General features: G+C 42.2%; 1 protein-coding gene across 1 annotated transcript in view; it reads left to right on the forward strand.

The window, feature by feature from the left end:
* The window catches only part of ptar1 (protein prenyltransferase alpha subunit repeat containing 1), a 63,439-nt gene that overhangs the window by 15,350 nt on the left and 29,071 nt on the right, over window positions 1-19,018 (forward strand). The window contains exons 3-4 of the mRNA XM_056286081.1: window positions 1,079-1,145; window positions 14,145-14,249. Of these exons, the coding sequence (XP_056142056.1) occupies window positions 1,079-1,145; window positions 14,145-14,249 (172 nt within the window). The remainder of the gene's footprint in view (window positions 1-1,078; window positions 1,146-14,144; window positions 14,250-19,018) is intronic.

Raw genomic sequence — 19,018 nt, forward strand, 5'->3', positions numbered from 1 at the left:
GCGACCCTGAGTAGGATAAGCAGGTTGGATAATGGATGGATGGATGGATGGATATATCACATGCATCTGTAGGTGTCAATAAAACAAAGACGATCCTCAGGAATTGTAACTTTTGCTTCATGGTTTACATTTAAACTTTTGTGTGTAGTTTAATTTTAAATATTCTTTATTTCAAGGTATATTTTACAATAGTTAGACAAAATTGTCTGTAGGTGGTAGATTTGATGATGATAGTGCCAAACAACAATTAAACCTGCAGTAGACAACTTTCACCCCCCCCCCCAGCATTTCCAAGGTTTTGGTTGCGTTGCTATCGCAAAGACAACCAGATTGTTTTCTGTTTGGCTACTGTCCAAAACAAGAAACAACCGCAAGAATCCCAATTTGAACTAGAAACCTCAATCTCAGTGCTTTGATCAAGACAGAGTAAAACATCCGGTTTCATCAATAAGTTGGCAGGTTGTGTTACTTACTGATCCATTAGAAAGAATGCCAACTGAATGTCTGTTTGGAACCCTCTCATGTCCCGGAGCTCGCTCCATCAAGTGAATGGCTGTCTGAGGTTCACTCTTGTTTTACCTCTGTTTCTATGACCTCTCTCTTTGCTTTCTTTGCCTCCTCCCTCAGCAGGTTTCTTTTTCTCTTGCTGGGTAGAGTTTCCACTGTCACTTAGGTAGTTCCACCATCTGCCATTTTCCACTACTGGGGATAGCTAACGAGGAAAACAAAAGTGCTATCCTCTCCCATTTTTAGTTGCGCAATGGTTGACACACTTTCTTTGTACCATAAATCAAGCCTTTATTTTCCCACGAGGTCATACCTGATGGCAGAAAGAATTGCATAGTGAAAGCAAGGCTTATAGAGAGCCAATCTAAAATGCCGATGGTGTCATTATTCTATAGCCATTACACTCTGCAATCTACATTTACTTGATAATGATAAGTTAAAGCAAAAAAAGTTGTCTACTGCCGCTTTAAAAGGTGTATTTTGTGCTTGCAGTGAAATAATGAACCTGCTTAATATTGCAAATCATGGAAGTTGACAGTTCACATTTTTATGTCCCCCAAAATCTACCCAGCTCTTGTGGATATCACCTGCACTCTGTTGCTGCTCAACCCAGAATTCACCACTGCTTGGAACATCAGGTGAGAATAAAGAATCCTTTGCCAGCCAGGCCTGACGTGAGAAACATGGGGTGGGGATGGAGTTAGGGGGTAGAGGTCTTAAGATTCTGAAGCATAGCTCATGCACTCCAGTGGAGGTTAAATGAATGCGTCAAACAAATCATTTGGAGAGTTTATTCATTGATGACTTTCCCATATCTTCTCTAGTTCTTAACCGTAGAGAAGAGTATTCTGTATTGAACCCTGAATCCTTGCTTATCAAGCTGAACTTCGGAAAACAAACTCACGAGATCATAATTACATGGATTGTTCAAATAACAGTTTGAAATGAGACAGACAAATAAATTGTCTGTCAGATGATAAAACATGCAATACAACTACAGTGTTAATTATTGGATTACCATACTTACCTTGTAGGCTATATATTCTGAAAGCTAAAACCCTAGAGTTGCTTACTATGTATTGCATGTGGTAAAAAAAAAAAGTCTTTAAAAACCTGCTTCTGTCTGTTATATGGTGTTTATCACAGTGATAGTGATTTCATACACAATAGCAATTTCATACACTTTTTTTTACCACATACGCATAAAACCACATGGTTACAAAGCTTAGCAACTAAGCTTTTGAAAGTAAAATGGTTGGTAGGTTAATACAATAATTAAGATAATTAATCCAATAATTAATTAATTATTAATTGTTGGATTATCAATCCAATAATAATTAAGGTGGGCAGCATCGTTTAATGACCCTGATCAGCAAAAATGGCGTGATAAATAGTGTACGGCAACGTTGCCACTTAAAGCATGATAAAACACAAATGTTTATGCACTAAGAATTTACATTTTGTACAATGTGTTATTTTAACAGAAAATATTAATTTTGCTGATTCTGAGTGAAATGGGGATGTATATCTCTGTCATTGCCGGGCACTTGAGGCAAGAATATTTTTACTCGTTTCAACACCGAAACCGAGTGGAGTCTCCATAGACATTCTGATGAGACGAAGGTAGACAAGCCGTTGTATGACAGCCTTAATACCTCATCTTTCAATCACAATGCAAATATCTAATGATGCCACTTCAGATTTTGGTATATTTAAGGATAGTTTTGATTTTTTTTTTACATTAAGTGGTATAAGTTACTACGAGGTGATGTTATCGATGCCTGGACATTACCTTAATCGGCGATTTCCATGTTCATAGGTCTGGACTGGGCTGCTCACCCCAGTGAGCAGGCAAAAATAAGAACAGCGGCAAATGCTGTAAAATTAATAAACCCTAGGCCACTTGAGTGAGATTGTCGACGTCTACATGTTGAAAACTATAAAGGCTGAGAGCATGCCAGGCTGGTCTTGGTATTCTGTGATGCAAGCGTGACAGGAGAAACAAAACTGCAGCTAATAAAATAACACTAAATAAATGAGGAGCGAGAAAGAAATCTTATAGTATTGTCACGCATTAATATGTTCATGAACAGACGCACAAAGCACAGATACATAAGTGCATGCCCTGATCTCAGAGCACACTCCCCTTATACCTTGCAGCACAAACTGCTGATTCCTACTTAGTTTAAACAAGTCTGAGTTACCATCACAATCGTATGTACCCAGAGTTTCTCTCTAATCCTGTCTGGAGGAACAAGCTTATTTTATTGCTGGACTGTCATTCCAATGGATAACAGAACTTGCATATTGTTCAAAGAATTCATAGATCAGGTCTCCCCTCATCCTTGTCTCCCGGTTCCTGATTCTCCATGATCTTTCCTTCAGACCTTGCTACACTCAGATGAGCTTCCCATACATTCGTCTGCTATCAGCTAAACATTAACAATAGGCCTTTATTTGTTCATATGGAGAAGACATTTTTTAAACTACCTTCATTCTACTACACATGGACTTTAAGCATCTATCTAAGCACTATAGACTTAAGTTAAACATAATATAGATCATACATGGTCAGAGATTAAAAGTAACCAAACATCGTACATGATTATATGGAAGACAAACTGTCTTCACCCCCCCATTGATTACACTGGACAACAATTTCGTTTCAAACATTTTGCTCCCTGAAAAAAAAAAACATTGAAAAAACTAGAGTCAATGTCAAGCTGAACACAAAAATAATTTCAGATTTGTTGTATCATGTAGGAATTTGGAGAAATATTAAAATAACTTTTTTTAATTTATTATAATGATGCTGACACATTGTGTTAGTTCAACTGAGCGTAAAATGTTTTGCAGCTGATTTCTGTTTGTACTCAGCATCTGGTGCCTCTTGTGTCAGTGTCCAACAATAGTCGGCCAGCATTGATGGATTCCAGTTGTCCTGATACCTCTTTTCCATGGTCGCAATATCCTGGTGAAACCTTTCACCATGTTCATCACTGACTGCACCAAGACCAGCAGGGAAGAAGTCCAAGTGTGAATGCAGAAAATACATTTTCAATGACATGTTGCACTTCATGGTTTTGTATGCTTTAAGCATGTTGTGAAGCAGCTCAGTGTAGTTTGCTGCTCTGTAGTTGCCAAGAAAATTCTCAACAACAGCCTTCAATACCTTCCATGCTATTTTCTCTGGCCCCACTAGCAGATTTTCTAACTCCCTGTCATTGATGACCTGTCTGATTTGTGGACCAACAAAAATGCCTTCCTTAATCTTGGCATCAGCTATTCTTGGAAACATCTGTCACAAATAGCAAAATCCATCACCTTCTTTGTTCACTGCTTTCACAAAATTTTTCATCAATCCGAGAGGCAGAGATGGGTGGACAAGTGGTTTGTGCGCCACACTTTTCTGCCCTGGAATGAAATGCTTATGGAGCGGCCAGTTCTTTTTCATGTAATGTGACTCTTTTGCACAGCTATTCCATTCACAAAGGAAACAACAGTACTTTGTATATCTGAGCTACATTCCTAGTAGCAGTGCCAATACTTTTAGATCACCACAGATGGTTCAGTCATAATTGTTGTACAATATGTGTTTCAACAACACTTCCGTGTTATTGTAGGTGTATTTCATGTGTACTGCATAGCCAATGGGTACTGAAGGGTGGACATTGCCATTGTGTAACAGGACAGCTTTCAGGCTTAACTTTTATCTGGCGGCGTTTTCTGAGAGGAGGACGCTGTTGAAGTTATGTGCTGCCATGGACAATGTCTCCCACCCACTCCATGATGTGCTGGTCGGGCACAAGAGTACTTTTTAATAATAGACTCATTCTGCCGAAATGCACTACAGAGCGCCACAGAAGGTGATTCCTGCCTGTGGCCATCAAACTCTACAACTCCTCCCTCAGTGTCAGATACTCTGAGTTAGTAGTCATTAGAATAGCCTATTTTACCCTGTCAGGTGCTAGTTTGTGCTGTTAGTTTCATGCTGCGGTAATACAGTATAGATAGGGTGTTATATGCTGGAGCATGGTGCACATCCATCCATTATCCAAACCACTTATCCTGCTCTCAGCGTCGCAGGGATGCTGGAGCCTATGTTTATATATTTTATTCTTATTCTATTTCTTATTTTATCTTTTTTTTTCCCGTTCATCATCAGCCGCTTTTCGGGGGTCGGGTCGTGGTGGCAGCAAGCTAAGTAGGGCACTCCAGACGTCCCTCTCCCCAGCAACACCCTCCAGCTCCTCCTAGGGGATCCCAAGACATTCCCAGGCCAGATTGGACATGTAGTCCCTCCAGCTAGTTTTGGGTCTACCCCGGGGTCTCCTCCCAGTTGGCCATGCCTGGTAAACCTCCAAAGGAAGGCGCCCAGGAGGCATCCTAATCAGATGCCCGAACTATCTCAACTGGCTCCTTTCGATGCGAAGAGGCAGCGGCTCCACTCCAAGCTCCCTCCAGATGTCTGAGCTCAGACACCCTATGAAGGAAACTAATTTCAGCTGCTTGTATCCGCAATCTCGCCCTTTCAGTCACTACCCAAAGCTCATGACCATAGGTGAGGGTTGGAACGAACATTGACTGGTAAATTGAGAGCTTTGCCTTCCGGCTCAGCTCCTTCTTCACCACAACAGCCTGGTACAACATCCGCATTACTGCTGATGCTGCACCAATCTGCCTGTCAGTCTCCCACTCCATCCTACCCTCACTTGTGAACAAGACCCCGAGATACTGGAACTCCTTCACTTGAGGCAACAACGTATCCCCAACTCATCCCCAACCCGGAGGGAGCAATCCGCCATTTTCTGGTAGAGAACCATGGCCTCAGACTTGGAGGTGCTGTCTCTCATCCCGGCCATTTCACACTCAGCTGCAAACTGCCCCAGTGCGCGCTGGAGGTTGTGTTCTGATGAAGCCAACAAAACCACATCATCTGCGAAGAGCAGAGATGCAATTCTGAGGTTCCCAAAACGGACACACTCCTCACCTTGGCTGTGCTTTGAGATTCTGTCCATGAATTCACTACCAGAGTTTGAGACAAGGGAAGGGACAACCTTGGCGGAGTCTGACACCCACGAAAAACGTGTTTGACTTTGTGCCAAGAATGTGGCCACAGCTCTCACTTTGGTTATACAAGGACTAGATGGCTTATAGCAACTGCCCCGGTAAACCAAATTTCTGCAGTACCCCCCACAGAGTGCCCCGGGGTACATGGTCGTAAGCTTTCTCCAAGTCCACAAAACACATGTAGACTGGCTGGTCAAACTCCCATGCCCCCCTCAGCACTTCCGCAAGGGTAAAGAGTTGGTCCATTTTTCCACGGCCAGTACGGAATCTGCATTGTTCCTTCTGGATCCGAGGTTCGGCAATCGGTCGGAGCCTCCTTTCGAACACCCAAGAGTAGACTTTCCCAGGGAGGCTGAGCAATGTGATGCCCCGATAATTGGAGCACACCCTCCGGTCCCCCTTTTTGAATATGGGAACCACCACCCCAGTCTGCCACTCCACAGGTATTGTCCCCGACCTCCATGTGACACTGAAGAGGCGTGTCAACCAAGACAGCCCAACAATGTCCATAGCCTTCAGCATCTCGGGGCAAATGTCATCCACACCCGGTGCCTTGCCACTGAAGAGCTTTTTAACTACCTCAGAGACCTCTGCCCGGGATATGGGTGGGGCTTCCCCTGAGTCTTCAGACTCTACCTCCTCCACTGAGGACGTGTTAGTCGGGTTCAGGAGCTCCTCAAAGTGTTCTTTCCACCGCTCGACAGCATCCCCAGTCCGGGTCAACAGCTCCCCTCCCCGGCTGAACACAGCCTGAGTCAAGTCCTGCTTCCCCTTCCTGAGTCGCCGGATGGTTTGCCAGAATTTTCTTGAGGCCAACTGAAAGTCCCCCTCAATCACCTCGCCAAACTCCTCCCACACCCAAGTTTTTGCTTCCGAGACCGCCGAAGCAGAAGCCATCCTGGCTATTTATTTCTGTTTTTCTCATTTCTAATTTCTTGTTATCTTGTATCTTGTTAGTTTTTAGTTTTTTCTTTACTAGAGCGTGAGTGTCTGTAGTAGGACCCAATTTCCCCTCGGGGATGAATAAAGTATTTCTTATTTCTGATTTCTGATTTGACGAATCTATAAAAAGACACCATTGTTGTGGGTCATGCACACAACCCAAAGCCATGAACAATCCGTCAATGTCAGTGTAGAAACAGGTTGTCAAACTATAAAGAAGTTTGTCAAATGTTCTTGACGGTTCCGAAAGATATACATTTTTGTACCTGGTGACAGCAAACCCCATCCTTGCAATCTTGAGCCAAGTAGTTCTGCTTTAGCTTTTGACAAATCTTAAGTCACTGACAAGGTCCTTTAATTATTATCTGTATTATTAGATGAGGCTAACCAGGCATAAAGGGTTCAACACCTGGGTCAGTGTTGTTTTCCACATCTGGTTCATGTGTTGTAGCATCTTCAGCTGCCTCATCTAGGCTCCATGTTTCTGGTGGCTTCGGTACTGGCAAACTGTCATCATGTAGCACTGTTCTCATGGCTGAAGGCAGATTGGGGTATTCAATAGATTTCTTATTTATAGTAGAGAAGCCAGATACATTGGTCAGACAGAAATAACAGTACGTCACATGATCCTTCTGTTCTCGCCATATCATTGGGACTGCAAATGGCATTGACTTCCGAGTACCTCTGAGCCAAGCTCTCAGGTTGACTACACATGTTGCACAACAAATGTGAGGAGCCCAGGGTTGCTCTTGGTCGCCAATTTTACATCTGAAGTAGAGCTCATAGGCTTTCTTAATGAGTGTAGTCATGGTGCGTCTTTGAGCCTTAAGCGTATCCTCACCACAGATGTAATAGAATGTATCGCAGCTGTTGCAACATTGACGAGACACTTTTGCAGTATTAAATCTTCCTGTAGAAAATAAATCCTATTGTTAAGTATACTCACTATGATGCTATTGCCGGAAGAACATGTGCATCAACATACGTCCAAACAGCATCTGTAAATGTGAGCAGTTTTTATATCCTGTCTGCCAGCATTTAATGTGACTAAGCATGCCCAGACATCTGCATAGCGCCTACACCAAGTGCATGCCCAGGCATGCTTGGAGTAGCCAAACAAGCTTGGTTTTTTTTGCAATATACTAGTAGACTTAAAATATGATAGGGAATTACAAAAATAGGTTATAGTTTTAAAATGGTATGTGATTGTAAAATTTAAGGTGATTATCATGATCAGCAGCCCAAAATCCATAAAATACACCCAAAATTACTCAGGAAGCAAAAATTTCGTTGTCCAGCATTACTTTTAATTAACAACAAAACACCAAATAAAACAATAAATGAAAACATGATGTGACATAGATCCTAGGGAACATCTTACCTCACACAGAATAACTGTGAGCCCTGTCTCTTAGTTGTAAGCCAACTGTAATGCATAAGATTTACATCAACACACTCACCAGTCACACAGAAGTCACAATTATACCATGTCCTGTTGGGCCAAATATCTCACCCCACTCTTGACTAGAAATATAATAGTAATAGACGCGAGAAGTTATCTACACTATCTGAACAGACACATTCCGGAAAACCCAGAGTTGACTTTTGGGGAAAATTCCCTCAATTTCAAATGCTGATACAAATAAAACATAACAACAGTAGTGTGACTCTTGTCACATCTTCTTCACCTAATCTGAGCATTATTATGGCTTATCCAAAGGCCAGTCCCGTAACGGTAGGGGGTCAGAGGTTACTAGTATATGAACGCCGCTTACCTATCTGTGAAGTCCTCATTCACTTTGCAGAGTCGTTGCAGTTGCTGAAGACAGTTCTAACCATTACTATTGTATGGTGGAACCCAGGGATCTGGAGGATATCTGACTTGTGTAGCATTAAACACACTTTTTATTATTTTATTTTTTTATAATATTTTATTGGACGGAACATTGGGTGTACAAAAAAAAAGTATACAAATAGAATGTAAATGGAAATGATTGCCCCTCCATTTAGGGCACGACCAGAACATGTGTGTTAGGTCAGCTTGGGATTGTGCACAGTGGTCAAATTTGTCATCTACTTCAGGGTACTTTTTTGAAAGTTTAAATTTAGAGAGATGAATTCAATGTGGAACCTTGAACTGGGATAGACTTAAGACAGGCACGGATGAAAGAGGAGTTGACATATGTAGTGGCCCTCTCCCACCAGTCATCATCAAGCTCTGTACCCAACTCTTTCTCCCAGGCGCAATTGATATTGCTAAGAGTATGGTCTTTGAAAGATATAATCTGGTTATAAGTCGATGAGATAAGTCCTCTAGGTGTGAGAGGAGTTTCAAGGAGTGTGTCCATGCCAAATTTGGATGGTAATATTGGAAATATTGGTTATGGGCTTTTAGGAATTGGCGTTTTTGAAAATATCAAAAAAAGGTTTGAGCCAGGCAGGTTAATTTTCGCAGATAGGGTCTCAAAGCTTGCAAAGGTACCATCAGTAATTAAGGTCCCTAAAATATTTTAGTCCCCTTCTCTTCCAGTGCCCAAAAATAGCATCATGTTTTGCAGGGATAAATACATATTTATTAAAAATAGATCCCAGCAGGGAGAAATTTCTAAATTTAAAAGGCTGACAGAATTGTGTCCAATTTTTAAGTGTTGATGTGACAATGGGGCTAGAGGTATGTTGAGAGGGGATGAGGGCCTCCATACAGCACCAGTCCATTTCTGGATGATGTAGCTAAAAAATTATCTTTTGGATGTTTGCTGCCCAAAGTTTGGAAGAGCTAAGCCCCCCTTTGACCTATTTCTCTGAGGCAGAGATTTATTTATGCATGGAACACGGCTCCCCAACCTCCATATAAAGGTTGGGATCAAGCTGTCAGCTGAGAGGAATAAAGATTTGGGCAGAAAAAGAGGTAAACACATAAAAAGATAAAGAAGTCGGGGCAAAACATTCATGTGCACACATTGAACTCTGCCAGTTAAAGATTCAGGAATAACCTTCCATCTCTGAAGGTCTGATCCCACTTTTCCACTAGGGTTTTTAAGTTATCTTTATGTAGAGATTTAATGGAATGAGTGATTTTTATACCCAAGTATTTAAAACTAGTTTTAGAAAAAAGAAAAGGACGTTCACCTTTGTCGATCATTAATACAGAGTTGTTAAATGGAAAACACTCACTCTTTGTGAAATTGTATTATATCCAGAGAAAACACCAGAGTTTTTCAATACATCTAATATTTCTGATACATAGACAACAGGGTCAGTGGCTTATAATAAATAGGTCATCTGCAACAACGAATGCCCTTAATCAATGAAGATGCTTTTAGAGCTATGGAGAGGGGTTCAGTGGCTATAGCGAATAAAAAAGGTGAAAGGGGTCAGCCCTGATAAGTTCCTTGTGAGAGGGGGAAGCATGTTGAACATAGATTATTGGTACAGCTGCAAGCCTGTGGAGAGAAATAGGCAGACCATTGAGGTGAATTTTTCCCCAAAACCAATTTTTTTCAGGACGCCAAATAAATAGCTCCATTCCATCCATCCATTATCCAAATCGCTTATCCTGCTTTCAAGGTCGCGGGGATGCTGGAGCCTATCCGAGCAGTCCAGGGAGTTTCTTTTGTGTACTTGATTACATAAAAGAAACAAAATTTCAGTTCACCCAGCCCACAGCAGTGCAGCACAAAAGATAATACCATATCTAAATTTCAAAGAACAACATCACTAAAAACATACAAAAACAGAAAGAACAAAGCAACAACAACAACAACAAAAAAAAAACACACACACACACACACAAACAGAACAGTTAACAGCACAGTCCATTCAATGCAACACAGTCTGAAAATTCCACTGTCCAGAGAATGAATGCCAACCAGGATGACTATTGGAACTGCTGGTCTTCATGGGCTAGCAGTTAGCTTTGCCTACCCCGCTTCTGCATCCTGTCTGACCACCCTCGGTGCTTCCTCTTCATGTGCAGCTCCAGGCAAGGCCGTGGTTCTTGGGCCCACAGGACGCAGCAGACCAGGCTCCCTCAGCCAATCCAACGCCAGCTCTCCTAGCCAGACAGTCGGAGGTGTCTGGCTGGTCCCCTGCACTCCACACAATGACACAAATATAGATGCAGGCAAAAACACTGTTCAGTCGATGCTAGGCGAGGTCATCGCCAGACCGCCTTGGTATTTCCTCTCGGGCACAGCTCTGAGCAGGCCCGTCCACAGGACACAGCAGACCAAGCCTTCTCAGCCGATCCAACACCAGCTCTCCCAGCTGTCAAACAGAAAAATTTTTGAAAAATCGAAGATTAACATAAAAGCTTCACACGATGACACAAACTTAGTTGCAGACCTAGACATGGACAAAGACACTGCATAGTCGGTACTGGATGAAACCCCTGCAAACATGAGTTTGCGCCGCCATTCCCACACTGGAAATTTATGTGATGTTATATTATTCTCAGTACATTGAAGTCCTAGTGTATATATGAAACAACATGTACGAAAATACGAGACAAATCACGTCCCTTTGATTCAATACGGGATACAGCATTTTATTTTCCAATACAGGACAATCCCTTATTATGAAGGACGGAATTTTTTAGAAAATTGTTCATCCGTTCGACTTCACACTTGGCAGGTGTATTTCCGAGAACCCGTTGAAGTGCAGTGTTGAGTGTGAAATTGTTTGGATGAGCGGTTCTCGAGAAAGCTGCGAGCACTAAAGTTTTCGGTGATGTTAGTCATAATAAATTCTGCTTCATCGTTTCCAGTGGAGTCAGTGAGTGGAAACACGAACAGTGCCACTGCCATTTTAACCCACATTGGGATCGGCGCGGGGATTACACCCGTATCCCTTCAGGTGTTGAGTGTGAAGTTTGGATTAACGGGCACTGCACTAGCAACATGTAAAAATACCAACTCATATGGGCAAGTAATGTTATGTTCACAATATGGTAGCTAAAATAAGTTCTAGTTGTACTGGCACCAACATTACTCAAACATATAGCTATCGCTAGATAAACAAATTCTATTATCTTGTTATACTGTATATCACTGCAACAAAGTGCCTTATTTGGGCATTTTCTGTGGTGTAACTGGGAAACTGGGCATACTTGTCATCATAAGTGGTGATGGTGCCCAGTAGAAACTTTCCACATGATAATTAATAACTTTCTCATTATCTGATATGTAACTGGTTCGAGTAAAGCCAACCTGATCATGATCCGGCTGATCCTGCACCAGTGAGACTTTAAATATCCACCTGGACGATTTGGCATTATCAAGATACTGCAAAATATCTACTGAAACAATTGAGAGTAGGATAGTCATAGGGAAGTAGAGATTTTGAAATTAGGAAAAAGTTAATTATGCAGTAAACTTTACGTAAATTTGAAAAAAAAAATTTAATCCCTCCCTGTTGGCTTTAGAAGCCTCCAGATATCTGTAAGCCCTAGGGATGAGATCAGACCCTTAATCACCTGCACTGAGTTGGGTGGTCTGTTGTAAGATGCACCACTGTGATCTAAGGTACTGTCTAAAGTAATATTAAAGTTCCCACCCATAATAATGGGGAAATCACCAAAAGCATCTAATTTACCGTCTATAGCAACAAAAAAGGCAGGCTGTCACCATGACCTATATAAATGAAAACGATTATCATTATCCAGCTAACGCAAAGTTCTAGATCTCTCGTTGTGTGCAGGACAACTTGTGTAGATCCTTTGGGCTCTGTCTACCTCAAAGCCCTTGCTGGTGGCTCAGTGCTAATGGCAGTCGAGAGAAAGGGATTAAGAAAGCCAAATTTTACTTTACTGTTCCTTCAACATTTCCAACAAATCTCAGATTTTTGTGCCTGGATCTGTTCTCCGCCATGGCTTGTCTTTTCGCAGTTCCCCCAAATCCACTTTTGTAACTAGAGGTTTAGCTTTTTGCCAGGCTAGTACGTCTTCTAACTCACAGTCATATGGATCAATAGTGAGGATAATTTCGCCTCCACTGAATCAGTAGTTTCCTTAAAAAAAATTTTAAGCCTTCATTTCAGTCGAACTCTTCTGCAGCGTTTCAAAAAGAGTTTTGTTTTCATGGCTGCAGCTGTCTCATCGTCGCCAAGCATTTGTGCTGTGAGAAACCTGTTCTTGTCATCTTGGTAAGCTAACATTGATGACTGGGTCGTATAACATAGCATCTTTTTCCCCTGTTCTTGGATATTCTTTGATTGATTTTATGGATTTTTGGACATCCTCAGATTCTTATGATGAACAAATTGCCAAGAATGTAAAATACTCACTCAAGAACAAGAAATCTTAAGTATATTCTTGCTAAAATCACAGGAGCACAGGTTTCAGGAAGCCACTTCAGTCTTTGCATCAGTCGAATTGTTTTGATTTTTATTTTGTCTATGTTTTATTGATGTACGAGTCATCACTGACGTTACTCCAATCTGTATGTACTCAGTAGGGGTGTAATTTCTGTGTGTGAGACTAAAATTAAAAACTCAGTTTCCTTTCCGATTCCATAACGGAGCCGTTAATTAGCAACTGAATTAGCACATGTTCAGTGATGCACCCTTGTGAGTATTGCAGCTGCAAAGCCAAAGCTTGAGGACCTTCCTGTATCCACCAGGTCTCCTGTGTGGGAAAATTTCAGTTTTTCAGTAAACTACAGTAGCAATGGGCCAAGCCAGGATAAGACAGAGGCAGCGTGCTGGCCTTGTTAAACTGAAATTGGGTATGTTGCCGGCAGTACGTCGAACATGATAACTAATTTGAGAGGGCATCATCGAAATGTGAATATCACCGGTACAAGGAAAAAACAGACTGGAGTTCAAACACTGCTCCTCATGGCATTAAAGCAACCTCTCCCTGCTAATTCCGACTTGGTAAAAGCAATACCAAACACTATAGGTTTTTTTACCGCATTGGCTCTTCGACCACACTCCATTGTAGATAATACAGATTTTAAACACGTTGAAGGTGATTGAGCCCAGTACAATGTCCCCTTCTTCTTTTTTTAAATACCTAGATGTAGGTATGTTTTTATAAGGAAGAAGGGTATGTGCCTTTATGTGCATTCCTTATGTGTTCATGACATGGCCAGTTTGCCACTGTTTACAGGTTTGTACAAGTATGTTTACAAGTTAAATTCATGATAAATGAAAAGAAATTTCATGTTTTGCATGACTTTTTTTTTTTTACTGTACTCATCAACTATCTATCACACGATGATTCTATCAAATTTGCAAAATTTAATTCTACCTACACCCGCATCCACACTTGCCAAAAATACACTAGGCTATTGTTTACTAAAGCATGTCAGAAAATAATGACGCCTCAGTGATGAATTAAGATTTTTTTTTTCTGTCATGGGTAACTATGCAAGCCCATTAAACTGTCTGTCCGCTGTAATGAAATTGGACACATCAATAGAGGGCAGTCCAAGATATCAAGGCACAAACTCTAGTGTCAATACAACCCCTCAAGCACCATCATCTGTCCAAAGTTAACCTGCTGAAAAAAAAACCAGGCTGTTACCTTTGAGTGTAGATGCACACCTAAGCATACAACACCCTACTGCATTGTTAGCAATCGGCTGCAGGTGAAGTTTCTAATAATACATGACTTTGTGTTGCAGAAAAGAGCTGCTGCAGTGTGGAGTACTAAACCCAAAGAGGGACCTTTACCTGGGAAAGCTAGTTCTCACAAAGTTTCCCAAAAGCCCTGAGACATGGATCCACAGGTACGATTAAATTATTTCAGGCCATTGTATTAATCGCTAAACTATTTTATTATTTTTAGATTGCTTAATATCACTATAGCAGTAATGATATACAGATAATTATGGAATAGCAATAACCCTTTAAATCTTAAATCATTTTTAATTTTAGATTATTTATTTATTTATTATTTCTTGTAGTGATAGCTGGCAAATTATTAGACATTGCATTGTATCTTAAGGGAAAGCAAAAATATGAATATTCAGTTGTTTTTCCACTGAACTGAATCTTATCTGAGGTTTTAAATCAGTCATGGAAGCCTGCTCTCTGAATATTCTGACTACAGCAGTTTGAAATTCTCATTCAATTCTCCTGAAAATTATTTAAAAAAAAAATTTTTTTTAATCGCACAAAATCCTTTTTCTGGTTGATTTGAGAATAAAGTTCGGGAAAAGATTTTCCGATTACAACAAACTCACTCCTGACTCTACATAAAACTGCCGCTTTTGCCAATTAAGTTCTGAAAAACTACTATTTAGTGACCCACCAGCTTGAGTAAAGAATTTCAACCAAAAAAAAAGCTAAAATACGTATAGCAGCATGCAGCATTAAACGGGGTCCAAGTACTTAACGCTAATGTGGCCAAATGAGAAACCAAAATGCTAGATGGATGGATGGACAAATCTTATTCCAGAAGGTCTCGGATTTTGTGGCTTGTAGCAAAGTGTTGATGGGACCTCATCTTGACCTTTCTTAGACGTGGCTTCCCTTTACCCATTCTCTTAAAGAGACCAAAATAACAAAGTGGTTAAGAGATTTTTTATCTCTGGAGAGTTTCTCCTATTTTATCCAATTAATTCTGCAGCTGTTAGCCACGAGTGTAGCAATTGGCCTTTTATGTCCAGTTGCTCGGTTTGATTGGATGGCCTGATCTTGGTCGTGCCTGAGTTTTGCCATATTTTTCCGTTTTCTTACAATGGACTATATGATGGCACACACCAGAGGGTGTGCTCCAATTATTGGGACATCACACTGCTCAGCCTCCCTGGGAAAGTCTACTCTACGGTGCAGGAAAGGAGGCTCCAACTGATTGCCGAACCTTGGATCCAAGAGGGAGAATGTGGATTTCGTCCTGGCTGTGGAACAACGGACCAACTCTTTACCCTTGCAGAAATGCTGAGGGAGGCATGAGAATTTGACCAGCCAGTCTACGTGTGTTTTGTGTACTTGAAGAAGGCTTATGACCGTGTACCCTGGGGCACTCTGTGAGGCGTACTGTGGGAGTGTGGGTGCTGGGGCAGTTGCTACAAGCCACCCGGTCCTTGTATAACTAAAGTGAGAGCTGTGTCCGTATTCTCGGCATAAAGTCAAGCATGTTTTCGGTGGGTGTCGGACTCCGCCAACGTTGTCTTTTGTCTCCGATTCTGTTTGTGATATTCATGGACAGGACCTCAAGGCGCAACCAAGGTGAGGAATGTGTCCATTTTAGGAATTGCGTCTCTGCTCCTCACAGATGATGTAGTTTTGTTGGCTTCATCAGAACGCGACCTCCAGTGCACACTGGGGCAGTTTGCAGCTGAGTGTGAAATGGCTGGGATGAGAGACAGCACCTCCAAGTCTGAGGTCATGGTTCTCTACTGGAAAATGGTGGATTGCTCCCTCCGGGATGGGGATGAGTTGAGGATAAGTTGTTGCCTCAAGTGAAGGAGTTCCAGTATCTCGGGGTCTTGTTCATGAGGGAAGGTAGGATGGAGCGGGAGATTGACAGACAGATGGGTGCAGCATCAGCAGTAATGCAGACGTTGTACCAGACTGTTGTGGTGAAGAGGTTGCTGAGCTGGAGGACAAAGCTCTCAATTTACCAGTCAATCTTCATTCCAACCGTCACCTATGGTCATGAGCTTTGGGTAGTGACTGAAAGGGTGATATTGTGGATACAAGCAGCTGAAATCAGTTTTCTCCATATGGTGTCTGGGCTCAACCTTAGAGATAAGGTGAGGAGCTTGGAGTAGAGCCGCTGTTCCTTTGCGTTGAAAGGAACCAGTTGAGGTGGTTCGGGCATCTTATTAGAATGCCTCCTGGGCATCTTCCTTTGGAGGTTTTCCAGACACATCCAACTGGGAGAAGACCCTGGGGTAGACCCAGAACTCGCTGGGGGGCCCACATGTCCAGTCTGGCCTGGGAATACCTTGGGATCCCCCAGGAGGAGCTGGAGGGCATTGCTGGGGAGAGGGACGTCTGGAGTGCCCTTCTTAGCTTGCTGCCACTGCGACCCGACCCCAGAGAAGCGGCTGATAATGTGATGAGAGTATATGATGCTCCTAAGAAGATTCATAGCTTTGACAGTCTTTTTATAACCATCTACAGATTTTTTCCTCCAAAAATTGTACCTCCAAAAGAGCTACTACTACCTTCAGCTGCTGCCATTCGGGGTCGCCACAGCAGTTCAACCATTTCCATCTGTTCCTGTCGTCTGCATCTTCCTCTGTCACACCAGCCTGTGTGTCCTCCCTACCAAATCCGTAAACCTCCTCTTTGGCCTTCCTCTTCTCCTCTTCCCTGGCAATTCCATATTCAGCATTTTCTCCCAATATACCCAGCATCTCTCCTCCACACATGTCCAAACTATCTCAATTTTGCCTCAATTACTTTGTCTCCAAACCGTCCAACGTGAGCTGTTCCTCTAATATACTCGTTCCTAATCCTGTCCTTCTTCGTCACTCCCAGTTAAAGTCTTAGCATCTTAGACTGTGCCACCTCCAGCTCTCTCATCTGTCTTTTTGTCAGTGCCACAGTCTTCAAACCATACAACATAGCTGGTGGCACTACCATCTTGTAAACCTTCCCTTTGTCTCTTGCTGGTACCCTTCTGTCGCAAATCACTCTGACACTCTTCTCCATTCACTCTACCCTGCTTGACTTCTCTTCTTCACCTCGCTTTGGCAATGCCCGTTACTTTGTACAGTTGACCCCACATATTTAAACTCATACATCTTCATCACCTCTACTTCTTGCATCCTCACTATTCTGTTTTCCTCCCTCTCATTCACGCATATGTATTCCGTCTTGCTGCTACTGACTTTCATTCCTTTTCACTCCAGTGCATACCTCCACCTCTCCAGGTTCTCCTCAACCTGTTCCATACTCTCACTACACATCACATTGTCATCCGCGAACATTGTAGTCCACGGAGTCTCCTGTCTGATCTTTCCCGTCCACTGTCCATCACCATTGCAAACAAGAAAGGACTCAGAGCCGATCCTTGATGTGATCCCACCTCCGTCTTGAACCCATCTGTCATTCCTACCACAGACCTCACCACTGTCACACTGCCGTCATACATATCCTGCACCATTCTTACATACTTCTCTGCCACTCTCGACTTCCTCATACAATACCACACCTTCTCTTTTGGCATCCTGTCATATCCATCCATCCATTATCCAAGCCATTTATCCCAATTGGGGTTGTGGGATGCTGGAGCCTATCCCAGCAGTCATTGGGCAGCAGGCGGGGAGACCCTGTCATATGTTTTCTCTAAATCCGCAAAGACACAATGTAACTCCTTCTGACCTTCTCTATATGTCTCCATGTTCTCAAAGCAAACATCGCATCTGTAGTGCTCCTTCATGGCATGAAACCATACTGTTGCTCGCTAATCATCACCTCTCGTCTTAACCTAGCTTGCACTAATGTTTCACATATGTTCATGCTGTGGCATCAACTTTATACTTCTGTAGTTGCTGCAGCTCCGTACATCACCCTTATTCTTGAAAATCGATACCAGCATGCTTCGTCAAAGAAAGTTGAATCAGTTCATCTGGACACATTTATTGACAGAAACATTTCATCACTCAACTAAGTGACCCTTTCAGTCTAAACTGACTGCAGGTATCCCCACCCTTATAAACAATACAGTTACATAATGACTTAAACCAACTATCAGTTTCATACAAATAGGCATGACCATTAACTAGAGTTTCAATGGCTATGCGTGCTAGTCACAGAAGATTTTAGAATGTTTGCAGTCATAGCATTGTAAGATGGCGACAGATATACTATTAGTACCCCCCCCCCCTTGGTTCAGGGATGGTCATTCCCTCTTCACATAGATGGCCTCTTTGACTCCCCATTCAATCCAGCATTCCTCCCTATCAAGGATGTGCACATCCTCATCCTTGAAAGAGTGGCCACTGGCCTGTAGATGGGTGTAGACCAGGGTTCGGCAACCTTTTTGACATGAAGTGCCAATTCGAAATGTTCAGTGAATTAGTGTGCCATATCAACAATTTTTTTTTTTAAATCTCAGTGAGGACATTGTAATGACCATTTTTACTAATCTTGTTCATCGGCAATAAACATATGCATTTCAGAAAGTGAGGAAGAGGTTTGACACAAGAGCAAGTTTCACTGTTTACTTAAGTCTGCCACTCACTCACAACACATGCACACCCCCCCCCAAAAAAACAGCAGCTATTATCACAGCAACCTAGCATTTCAAAACGCTGCTTTCAATTCACAAATTTACCAAGTGCATTGGGAGCAAAAAGGGAGATTCACGTGTAACAAACAGAAATACCAGTAGGCTACTATACAAGAATACTGCCATCCTCATGAGAACATCCACATCTGAGTTGGGGAAAAAAGAGATGAACAGCTAGCCTACATGCAAACCCAAGTGTAGGCTACTACAAATAAACATGCCTACCAGTCAGTGTGATCCCTGGCCCTGCTTTGCTTTGCTGAGGCCCTTTATCTCGGGATTGTAGTTGGTAACTTTAAGTTGCACACA

The sequence above is a fragment of the Lampris incognitus genome, chromosome 1 (assembly GCF_029633865.1).
Source record: "Lampris incognitus isolate fLamInc1 chromosome 1, fLamInc1.hap2, whole genome shotgun sequence".
NCBI classification, from domain to species: domain Eukaryota; kingdom Metazoa; phylum Chordata; class Actinopteri; order Lampriformes; family Lampridae; genus Lampris; species Lampris incognitus.